Source organism: Tasmannia lanceolata, unplaced genomic scaffold, assembly GCF_043159265.1.
Source record: "Tasmannia lanceolata isolate RefF3 unplaced genomic scaffold, GAP_Taslan_0.1 ptg000018l, whole genome shotgun sequence".
Classification (NCBI taxonomy): Eukaryota; Viridiplantae; Streptophyta; class Magnoliopsida; order Canellales; family Winteraceae; genus Tasmannia; species Tasmannia lanceolata.
This window is the reverse complement of record NW_027518695.1, coordinates 30567199-30579613: the sequence shown is the minus strand read 5'-3', so window position 1 is coordinate 30579613 and position 12415 is coordinate 30567199. Positions and strand designations below refer to the sequence as shown.

At 40.5% G+C, this 12415-nt stretch overlaps 1 protein-coding gene across 1 annotated transcript; it reads right to left on the bottom strand.

Moving 5' to 3' along the window:
• Nucleotides 1-9290: 9290 nt before the first annotated feature.
• LOC143850279 (protein FAR1-RELATED SEQUENCE 11-like) lies at nucleotides 9291-11578 on the bottom strand. Its single transcript, XM_077359537.1, has 4 exons — nucleotides 10667-11578; nucleotides 10148-10588; nucleotides 9738-10017; nucleotides 9291-9622 (listed from the first exon to the last, which is right to left on the bottom strand). Exons 1-4 carry the CDS (start codon nucleotides 11576-11578, stop codon nucleotides 9291-9293), a joined length of 1965 nt encoding a protein of 654 aa, XP_077215652.1.
• Between the last annotated feature and the right edge of the window lie 837 nt (nucleotides 11579-12415).

The window sequence follows — 12415 nt, the reverse complement described above, 5'->3', positions numbered from 1 at the left end:
GGTAGGTGTAACCACCCTGTTTTATTACAGTTTTGCCCTTGGTTCTTTGAAAATGAACTAGGGCTATTTAAACCCCATCAAAGACCCTCATTTACACCTTTTGAGTAAATATCAAACCCTAGAGCTTTCTTCTTTGAAAATCAAAAGGATCATTCTTCAAACCTCTTGTGCATTCAAGACTTGCATCCATTTCTTGTCAAGAGGAACTCCCCAAAGCATTTAGTTTTAATCATTGGGAGAACATTGGGAGCTTGAAGAGGCTTGAGAGTTTTTCATTTCTTCTTTTTCTTTCCTTATTGTATTTGGAATCGCAAAGAGGAGTTTCTTGCTTCAAGGCCGCGGTGCAACGAAGAAGAACATCCTTGGAGGCAGAGTTATAATATAAGGGTGTGTCCCCTTGTGAAGGTAGAGTGTGCTTGTAACGCTTTGTAAGGCGGCGTTGAGGAACCTTACCGTAGTAGAGAAAATCCCAAGGAAATACCAAGTACTTGGGTAGTGGAGTAGGTCAAGTTGTGACCAAACCACTATAAAATTGCCGTATAGTCTCCTTGCCCTCTCTCATCTCCCATGTGGTGTGATTGGTAATCTCTTTCCATGTTCTATTTGAATATAATTTTGAACTAGGGTTAGAACTAACTAGGTTAATTTCATAAGCCCTAACATTTGGAATAGAAAATTTTTAAAACACCCAATTCAGCCCCTCTTGTGTGTTGCCCATTGGGATTTCACTTCCGGAATATGAAACTTCTCTCGTAGACACGTAAGGTCCGAAGGTTTGAGAACGCCTATCGAACCCATGGCTTCTTCAGGTCTATCGGCCGTTCCGTGAGGCACCGGAGGCTCGTGAAGTTCCGCAGACTCCTGAGCAAGCCGCTTAGCCTGACCCTCCATCGGTGCTGAACGTGAATCACTCTTATCTGCCGATAGTGCTTTGATCAAGGGGGCATCACTCGTCACCGCCTCTGCTGTCTCGAGGGGTTCTATGGGAAGCATTGACTCCACCTCCTTCCTTGGACGCGGTGCTATCTTCTTTTGAGATCCCTCCCTTTCTCAATCGGCAGGACGTCACCAGTTTTCTTGGCTCTAACTTTACACCTCCTCGTCGCCGGCTGCATAGGTGACTCTCGACTTCTTCTTCCGATTGAATAACGGGAGATGAAGAGGATTCCGCCATCCCGATGGGTTCAAGGGACAAATTTTGCGAATCGGTGTTCTCCGACATGACTATTTAAAAGAAAATGAAATACAAAGTCGAGATGAGAAACGCACCGGTATGAAAGAAGAAGATCGTCGGAAAACTCGCCGAAGAAGACGAACCAATGCCAAAGATTTTGCCAGAAAAGGAGAGAATTTGACTGAAAAACTCGGAACCTCACGAAACTTCGGCGAAAATGAGAAAACGAGAGATAGCAGAAAGTTTCGGCTAGAAAAAAGGGAAACAATTCACTGGAAAAAGGAGGCAGTCCACCGAAAAATGTAGAAAGAGTTCGCCGGAGTAGAGGAGAGGAAAGAAGGAAACGAAGAGAAAAAGAGGAATAAAGATAAAAAAAAGTAAGTGAAATGGGCGGGCTTTTATAGACCCATGCGCGGGAAACCCAAAAGTCGCGTCCCGTTGACATGGACTGCCGCATGACGCCCCATAACTCGCGCACGGCTATTAAGACCATAAATGCGCCGTTTCATCATCTTAACTTGAAGCACCAAACCGCTGTTACGCTAACATCAGAATGTTGCGACTCTCCCACCTGTCTAATCAGAAGGCCTCCGAATGAAAAGTATACAGCGGTACCAATGGTCACTCATCGAAGCCTGATAAAAATGATAGGAGTGGGTTACTCACGCGGGACCGACACTCGCCCCAACTCGTCTATCCAATATCGAGTCTCTACGTACGCTACAAAATAGCTCTCCCTAAAAGTCGGTCTCGGATGATGAACCAACGGAAACCTACGAAAGACTGTCCATTAAGTATTTGCATCGCTCGGCATCCTACAATTGTACAATAACGCCAAAGAGCCCCATGATGTTCGGTACCAGTTAACTCTAAAAATTGCTTCGTGGACAGAATCATTTACAAAACTTGTCTTTTATTCATATACGAAGAAATATTTATAGAAGGGAGGCTTCTAGGCCAGTTACAGAAAAGCAAAAGAGAATCTAAACATTTGGAACTCTACTGAGCTACAGCTGATTACAAAAATAAAAAGAAATCTAAGGCGCCTAAGACTCTACCGAGCTTCACATGACATTGGACCTCACCATCACCATCCAGCTCCCTCATGCCACGGCACCTACTTGGCACAATCTTCTTTGTTCCGGAAGGAAGCTTGATCCTTGTGGTACCGTTATCAGGATTGTGGCTGATGACGGTGACAATCACTCGGTCGGGTCTTCCTCCAGATCCTGCACAGGGTCTTCCTCAGGATCCTCTTCCGATGGATCTTCCTCCGGAGGAGCCTCGAGACCAGGGGATGCGGTGCCAGCTCCCATGTCACCTTCGGATGTCCCTCATAACTGGGCCTTCAAAGCTTCGTTCCCTTCTTCCAGCTTCGCTACTCTGGCCCTTAATTAGAGAACATCTGCACCCAACCGGAGAAGTTGATCCGCCACCCCGCATCCTCTCTCCATCGCGTGCTTCCGAGACCGCTTATAGTTAGCGGCAAAACTTGAGACAACACTGGGAGCAAGGCTACTGCTGGGAGCACGAGGATTCGGATCACCTCTGGACTCAACCTTCTGTTTTTCTTACTTTGGGACCTGCGATCCCTCTCCCTCTCTCCGACCATCAGGGACTCTGCCGCCGAAATTACTGCCACCGGAGTCACCATTTCTGGTGAACCAGACCCCACCGAAGGCGCCCTTTTCCCCCTCTGTGACCCCCGCGTTCTTCGAGCTACCGGCTCTTCGGCGAAAGCCTGGTGTTCCCTGTCTCCATCCGATGGCGAATTCACCTCCACCACCACTGCGGCTTGATCTCCGACAAGTTCTTGGACATTGCCGACGGAATAAAAAACCAAAGAGGAAGGGAGAAAAGATGAGGAGGGAGAAAAACGACGAGAAACACCTCCCTTTCACTCCTTAAATAGCCAAGCACAGGACGAGAAAACAAGGCGGGATTTAATGATCCCGCCGGTTTCCAAAAAACCGCGTAAGAGGAAATTTAGGCGGGACGTTAATGATCCCGCCCATTTTCGAAACCGCAAAGCGAAAAAATCAAACGGGAATTCAATGGTTCCGCCGCTTCTCAAAACTCATAATGATGAAAAACGGATAAAAATCCGTGGGGAAGTGTGCCTCATTACGAACCGTCTCATCGAGAACCTACGCCCATCAAGTAACTTAACACAGCAGATTCACCCACCAGTTCTCGCCAAAGACATTTCGACTCCACCGTTGCCAGACAATCGGTACCAGTCTACCTCTTTGAAACTCAACTACTTCATCGGCCTGTATAACGGGACAAGAAAGTAGGGGGCAGTATGTTGGGGGTAAAATCGGAATACCCGGTACCGACTCTCATATTCACGCCCCATCGCGTGGACCAGGTCAACTCATCTTGTACAGGAAACTATCGGCACTGACTCACATCAAAGCACCAGCAACATTTCTCCTAATCTGGTACCGACCATCAGGAGGAACCCGATACGATCGCTGGAATCTTTCCATTAAGCGACCAATCCGGGCAACCGTTACGCATAAGGCGCTCCATTCAAATTCAAAACATCCCGCCAAGGCCACCTCCCACGATCTCCGCCCAAAAACACAGGAAATCATATCCCCACGATTTTATTCTCCGCCCGTCACGTCCCACGTGGACCAAATTAAGGGCAAGATTGCCGCCAACAGTATCGTGGGTCTCCTCCCCAATAAAGAGGGATCTACGCACTCAAGCAAAGAGATGGAAAATCCATTCTCCCCCTCTACGGGTCTGGTAACTTGTCTTGGCCCTCCCCCTATTCATCATCTTTTATCTGTGATTGCCCATCTCTGACTTTAGTGTCGAAGTGGCCATCCGGAGCCACAACTCTGAACCCAGCTAGCACGTGCAGTCGGATTTTGGGCTTCATCAGATAATAGCACTACTAACCACCCAGCACCCCCCCCGCCCCGGCGGTCTTCAGCACAATTTTGGTTGGAATGTGTTTTTCACTTATCTTAGTATTAGGGATTTGCTAGGAAATCCATTAGTATTTTAATAATAACCATGAACCGTGTATTTAAAAATTTGTGTCACTCTCAAAAATATGTTAGTGCGGATATCAGGCAATATTTATTTGGGAAAACTATCTCTAAATCGTATTTTTAGCATTTTCATTCGCAAATTAATCACATGCCCACTTACTGTTCTTTACTATAAGACCACTTTTTGGGCCTTGTGTGCCACGTAGGGACATTCGACCCTTGAAATGAATCCATTTACTTCTGCCCGACTTTAATTGGACCTTTGATTTGAACCCATTTTCATCTGTCCTACTTTAATTGGATGATCCTGCTCCTTGATCTACTCTGACGCATTTAAGCCTGAATAGGAGCACAGCAAATTAAAGTCTGGGATCTTGTGTCCCCATGTGGGACCCACTGTTTGATATTTGAATGCTTGAGATTGATCTAACGGGCTCCATTATATGCCTCCAAGTGAGTCCCAATTTTCCCGAGTTTACGTCCCGGGTAAATACACTTGGATGAGCTATTCCTGAGATTGTCTTTCTAATTTTTTTTTATCCTTGGATAGACTTGCCATACTCCGTTCACGCCATACTTTGTTTTTGAATAAAATACATGCTAATTTCATGAAGGGTTTTGCTAACGAGTGCCCTAAGTTAAGGAGCATTAAAAGCTCTCTTTTTTCCTCATTTTTAGACGGCAGCCCTTCTTTTCCCACCTTTCATTAAATGCCCGCCACTTTTGTCAACATCAAGAGAAGATTGAAGCTTAGAGGGGTGTCTATATCAAAAATAGCTTTCTATTATTAGCATAGCTAAATAGTAAGAATAGTTGTTTTGATATCGACACTCCTCAAAAGCCTCTCTTTTCTCACCCCTACCTATTAAAGAGAGGAGTGCCCATATCAAAACAAAAGTGGGTCTCCCATATATATACTTGGATCATATTCTACGGGAGTTTTCTACCGGAGTCAAAGGTGAGCCCAAGGACGGAGACAAGGGGGGTCGAGGGGGGGCACTCCCCTCCCCCCCCTCATTTTTTGCCGAAATTTTTTCTGCATTTAGGGTTTGGATAGGTCCAATTTAGGAAGCCGGATTTTTGTTCCCTTTTTCCTGAATGAAAAGTTAGCGGCTAGTGGGAGGGCTTTTGGTCCCAATAGACCTGGCAAACGGGTGGATCGGGTCGGGTCGGGTCGACCCGTAGGTCATGCGGGTGCAGGTCACGCGGGTTGCGGGTCAAAATGACCCGCATTCCTATGGGTCCCCTTCTATGAATTCACCCCCTAATTTTCAAAATGGACGATACAGCCTACACCATAGGATGATCCAAACCGTCCATTGATGGGCCACAACGTAAATAGATCGTGCCCCAAAAATATTGCCATAGGACGATCTCAACCATTCGATCTATAGAAGTTTCCATATTTTCAGTCCCTCTTTAGATCGGAGGGTTAGCTCAAAAAGTGAGATGCTCTTAGCGGGTTGACCCGACCCGACCCGTGTTTTTGCGGGTTGGGTCACTCGCGGATCGGTTTTGGCGGGTCACTAAAACCCCGACCCGTGCCCGCAAATTTGCGCGTGGGTTGGGTTGACCCGCGGGCACAGGTCGCGTTCGCCAGGTCTAGGTCCCGATGTCCCATTCGTTCTACAAAATAAGAGGATGCGGTTTTTGTGCCTAAACGAGAAGTTTCCGGTTTCAAATATAGGGGATGACATATTCGACCCTTTTATTACTTGGGACAACCCATTTTAGTGTAAAAGATGAGTCATAAATGCATTGGACCGGGTTGTAAAAAGTAAAAAAATGGACCAAAAACCTATCGTCATTATTTTCCATTTTTTCTAGTTGTGATGAGCTGATGGGTGGCAGTACAAACCTGTAATTTTCAAAATGTACGGTGCAGCCCACTCCATAGGATGATCCAAACCGTCCATTTATTGGGCCACAACGTAAATAGGTTGCGCCCCAAAAATCATTTCCGTAGGATGATCATATCCCTCCGATCCATAGCAAACTTCAATAGATCGAGGGTTCAGGATCATCTTATGGATCGGAGGGTTATGATCAGCGTATGGACATGATTTTTGGGGCACAACCTATTTACATTGTGGCCCAACAAATGGACGGTTTGGAACATCCTATGGAGTGGGCCAAACCGTACATTTTGAAAAATACGGGTGTGTATGGCCACCCATCACATGATTTCTCTTCTACCCCTTTCCCTGAATTTCCACCCTTTTGTTTGTCTTTTCCTAAACTAACTCTATTATCAAGGAAAAATTAGGGGTGGAAATGTAGTCATTTAAAAAACCAATGTTAACCTTCTACAATAAACCGTTGGAAATGAACGATTTGGAGCATCATACAAGTGGGGCCCATTAGGTAGGTGACAGGATCAATGGTGACTATCACTTAAGTTCATGTATGTGCAAGCATGATAAAACACATCAAGCCAGAAGCCCATAAGTATATCAACCCTATAATAAATCCTAAAAGGGCGGGCTTGATAATTGAAGATCTAAAATTAGCCAATCAAGGTGTTCTCCACTGGTTGATTATCTAATGAATTGAAATCAAACCTATAATGAATTATATATATATATATATATATATATATATATATATATATATATATATATATAGCTCACCAAACTTATGGTGAGCTAGCTTGCCCAATCACATGGGGTCCCACATTTTGGGGAGTGATCCAAACCATTCATTTGCAAGGCCTTATCATAGATAGGGGGTGTACCAAAAATCAGCTCCATAGGATCATCCTAACCCCTCCATTTGTGGAGGACAAAAATGGGGCAGATTTGTGTCTGTCCATTTTTGTCCTCCACAAATGGAGGGGTTAAGATGATCCTATGGAGCTGATTTTTGGTACACCCCCCATCTATGTAAGGGACTTTCAAATGAATGGTTTGGATCATCCTAACAAAGTGGGCCCCCATGTGATTGGGCAAGCTAGCTCACCATAAGCTTGGTGAGCTTAAGCTCACTACCAGTTTCCTCATATATATATATATATATATATATATATGAGAAAACGGTTCCTACACATATGTGTAGAGAGTTCTCTACACACTAGCTTAAAATATAGTGGGGGCCCACATTGTTTGGGTGATCCAAGCCATCCATTTTAAAGGCCCTCATATAGATAGGGTGTCTACAAAAAATCAGATCCATAGGATCATCCCAACCCTACGATTTGTGGAGGTAAAATGGATGTCTTTAAACCTTCACAAATTAGTCCATTTTTTGCCTCCACAGTTCGAATGGTTAGGATGATCCTATGGATCTGATTTTTTGTGGACACCCTATCTATGTGAGGGCCTTAAAAATGAATGGTTTGGATCACCCAAATAATGTGGCCCCCACTGTATTTTAAGCTAGTGTGTAGATAACTTATCTACACATATGTGTAGGAACCGTTTTCTCTATATATATATATATATATATATATATATATATATATATATATATATATATATATATATATATATATATATATATATATATATATGAGAAAACGGTTCCTACACATGTGTGTAGAGGGTTCTCTACACACTAGCTTAAAATACAGTGGGGGCCCACATTGTTTGGGTGATCCAAGCCATCCATTTTAAAGGCCCTCACATAGATAGGGTGTCTACAAAAAATCAGATCCATAGGATCATCCCAACCCTACGATTTGTGGAAGTAAAATGGATGTCTTTAAACCTTCACAAATTAGTCCATTTTTTGCCTCCACAGTTCGAATGGTTAGGATGATCCTATGGATCTGATTTTTTATGGACACCCTATCTATGTGAGGGCCTTAAAAATGAATGGTTTGGATCACCCAAATAATGTGGCCCCCACTGTATTTTAAGCTAGTGTGTAGAGAACTTATCTACACATATGTGTAGGAACCGTTTTCTCTCTCTCTCTCTCTCTCTCTCTCTCTCTCTGTATATATATATATATATATATATATATATATATATATATATATATATATATGAGAATAGAGTTCCTAAGGTGTCACCTCATATAGCTTATATGAGGTGGCGCTCACAAAACATAAGGGGCTCATATTTTTTGGGTGATCCAAACCACTCATTTGAAAGGCCCTTAGATGGATATGGTGCCTACAAAAAATCAGGTACATAGGATCATCCTAACCCTTCCATTTATGGAGGTTAAAAATGGGCAGATTTATGGAGGTTTATACCCATCCATTTCAACCTCAACAAATGGAAGGGTTAGGATGATCCTATGAAGTTAATTTTCTGGGCACACCCTATCTATGTGAGGGCCTATCAAATGAATGCTTTGGATCATCCAAACAAAGTGGGCCCCTTATGTTTTTAAGCGCCACCTCATATAAGCTATATGAGGTGACACCTTAGGAACTCTAGTCTCATATATATATATATATATATATATATATATATATATATATATATATATATATATATATATGAGCTTGCAGTTCCTGCGGGTGCCCTCAGCTAAGCTTAGCTGCGGTGGCTCTTTAAAAACATAGGGGCCCCACATTGTTAGGATGATCTGAAGCATTCATTTGAAAGGCCACATCATAGATAGGGTGTGTACAAAAAATCAGCTCCATTGGATCATCCTAACCCCTCCAAAAGTGGGGGCAAAAATGGGCAGATTTGTGGACAAAATGTGTCTATCCATTTTTGCCCCTACTTTTGGAGGTGTTAGGATGATCCAATGGAGCTGATTTTTTGTACACACCATATCTATGATGTGGCCTTTCAAATGAATGCTTCGGATCATCCTAACAATGTGGGGCCCCTATGTTTTTAAAGAGCCACCTCATATAAGCTATATGAGGGCACCCTTAGGAACCCTTTTCTCTCTCTATATATATATATATATATATATATATATATATATATATAAAGAGGAGAATTGACCTTAATACTAGTTACCCTTAAACTTGCCTAGATAAGAGAGAATATAAAAAGAGGAGACAACACATCGCGCCAAAAAGAGATAAAACAAATCTAGCCAAAAGTAAAGTAAATTCCAAGATTTTATATCTAACCAAAAAGAGACAAAACACATCCAATAACATAAAAAGAGTACATAGTTTTTTTACAGAATCACTTTTCTTAAAATTTCAAATTAAACACGGGATTTAAGCCTAAGTCTTTTGATTTGTTTTTCTTTCTTCCGTGTGCTTGTGACAAATCAACATTTTCCTTTTCAGGACATGTTGTAACATTATGACCAGCATGCTTGCAAAGTCCACAAGTCTTGATTTGCTTTCCTAATTCCCTTCCACCTCTCATTCTCTTCTTCTTAGGCCGGTCTTTTGTCTTTGAGATTGGAGGACAATAAACTAAATCATCTTCATTGGCTTCATCATTACCATCCAATATAGCATCTCCATCTGATGTGATTTCTTTATCCAACATATGCACTTCCTCTCCATTATGTAATACTTCACGACACCAACGTTATGGTAAGTACATAAGTGGAATTCTGTAACAATCTTTATGAAGAAATACACTTAATACATGGCGACAAATTATCCCCCAAAATTTCAAAATGCTTACAACTACAAGTAGTCGTTTCACCATCCCAAAAAATCATATGCTTTTGGCTATTTATCTCCTTATAATGCTTTACCATAAAATCATTACTATTCTCTTGAATTATCGAATATTGAGTTGCTCTCCCAAACTCCTCTTGAAACTTTTTGAAAGCAAATGGTGTGAGAACATCATAAGCTTGCTCTTCTAATGATGACTTTGTTCTTAAAGAAGAACATCTATATGTCTCCAACATTGTATCATGCATTTGCACTTGTTCAATATCCTCAATAGCAAGATCAACCTGAAAATTTAATTCATGAACTAGTTTAGAAGTTTTCTAATAATGTAAAAAACTTTAACAACTATTTATCAAAAGAATTAAACAATCGCATGCATTTCATATAAAAAATAATTAATAGATAACGACTAACCTGTTTGACAAATTGACTCAAGTTTGTGTGCGAACTAACAAAATGCTTGATAAATGCATTTATACTTTCCGATCTTCCAGTTGTCATCATCCCGCCAAAGAAATGAGTACGAAGATAAGCGGGTACCCAAAAGTGCTTGATTTGGTACAAACCATTCACATGTTTGTTGAGATGCATGTTATACTTCATAATCACTTCATACCATTGATGCTCAAATTCTTCAGGTCTATCCAACTTATATAACTTGTAAAAATCAGCACACCATTTTGAATATTGTTTACGAAGAATTCCGGTGAACCAACCACTAAATTTAGCGGTAATATGCCATATGCAAAAGCTATGTTTTGTGAATGGTAATTCTTTTGCAATTGCATCTGTCATCCATGGATCTTGATCACTCAAAATAGTTTCTGGTGGCTTCTTCATCAGAGAAATAAAAGTCTGCAATCAAACTAAAACATATTAAAAAACAACACTATATAACCAAATAAAAATATTACCATATAGCTAAAATCTTACCTTCATTAACCAACGAAAAGCATTCGTTGTCTCATTGCGAAGAAGTACACATCCAAATAGTATTGTCTTTCCATGATTGTTAATACCCACAAGAATTCCAAATGGCATTTCATAGGCATTTACCTTGTAAGTTGTATCGAAAACAACTACATCCCCATATTTTTTGTACCAATCAAAACAATGTGCGGGAGACCAAAACACATGCTCTAACTTTCTATCTTCATCTATTGTGAATGCATATTGAAACTTGTGGTTTTCTTCCGTAGCAGCTTTGCAATATTGTAAAAGACCTATAACATCATTCTCAGCATGGTTTTTCTTAACTTTGACATAAAGGTTACGAATATCTTTTTGAAAAAATGAAAGATATCCATGTTTGATGTTTTTCTCTAACTCCATAACACATAATATCTGTCTCACCGAAAGACCCCCTTCTTTTAATAAGAGAATATAATCTTCATCATCTTTAGTGATGGTTCGATTTGCTGGAAGAAAACGCACTTCTAAAGGGGTCAACAATTCATGGTTATGGTTTTCAATAAATTGAGTGACATGCCATTCTTCTGGAAAAATATCGAAAGACTGTCCCAGAGTAATTCTTAAATGAGCTTTGCATCCATATTTTGATGAGATTCTATTCCGTTGTTCTTTGAATGGTTCCACTATTTTTAATGGTTGTCTTCCTTCACGGTTGCAAAAGAAGTCACGCCTTCTTAGTTCTCTATCTTTAGCAATAAATCGACCTTTTCGAATTGAAAACCCATGCCGCTTTACATAATTTTTATAAAAAATGTAGGCCTCTTCTTCACTAAGAAAACACTGACCAATAAAAGGTAGAAGGTCATTCTCTTTTAAAATCTCATCTTCGTCCATTCCCCCTAAATCCAAATTATCATCTGACAAAATTGACATTTCTTTTGGGGGTTCATTTAGATCAATCTGTATTAGAGAGCTTGAAAAGCATTTTAATTGGTTAGAGATACACAACCTAAACGTGAAAATACAAAAACCTGCATTACAGAGATAATAATGCTAAATTCTATTAATGTTAAAGCCCTCACTAAAAGAAATCAATTGAAATACATAGATCTACTAAAATTGGATTATCAATTGAGATTGCCTAGATCTAACAGTATAAATATTAAAAGAAATTATCGGAAGCAAACAAGATATGAAAAATATAACTTTACTGTTCATGTTAGAAAGATGTCTAAACACAATAAGTGAATACATAATTACATACTTCATTTATTGGATGCCTCCAAGGAGTCCAAGAAAGGCCTAACCAAGGCCGGACGGAAGAAACTGGAATGTGAAAACAAAGAAACTATCATATGAGACCCAATGTAAGTATCTTGCAACAAAAAATAAATTTTGTTACTTGGTTTAAATATCACATAGAACAATCCACCAACAAATTCAATAAAAAAAGGAAGGGTTTTGCTAACGAGTGCCCTAAGGGAGTGCATATATCATTTGCCTACCTTTTTAATGAAAAATTAAAAAATAATATGATATGGATATTTCCTAAATTTTTTTCTAAACATTTTATATATCTCAATTGAGATAATAATACAAAAGTATTCAAAGGAGGCTGTATTATTTTACTCACAAAGTAAAGAGTAAGTCTTTGGAGTGGTTGGAGATGAGTGGATTGGTTGATGGAATTTAATATTGTACGAGTGATGTTTGATAATGAAGTATGTGATAAAGATCGTAAGAGGACAAGGGAGACCATACATATTATTA

Excerpts from the sequence above, each read along its gene's own strand:
- LOC143850279 (XM_077359537.1), bottom strand. The coding sequence starts at position 11,578 with ATGTCAATTTTGTCAGATGATAATTTGGATTTAGGGGGAATGGACGAA. Across the intron at positions 10,589-10,666 it reads CTTTTCGTTGGTTAATGAAG|ACTTTTATTTCTCTGATGAA; the intron begins GTAAGATTTTAG and ends GTTTGATTGCAG. Across the intron at positions 10,018-10,147 it reads TGAGTCAATTTGTCAAACAG|GTTGATCTTGCTATTGAGGA; the intron begins GTTAGTCGTTAT and ends TTAAATTTTCAG.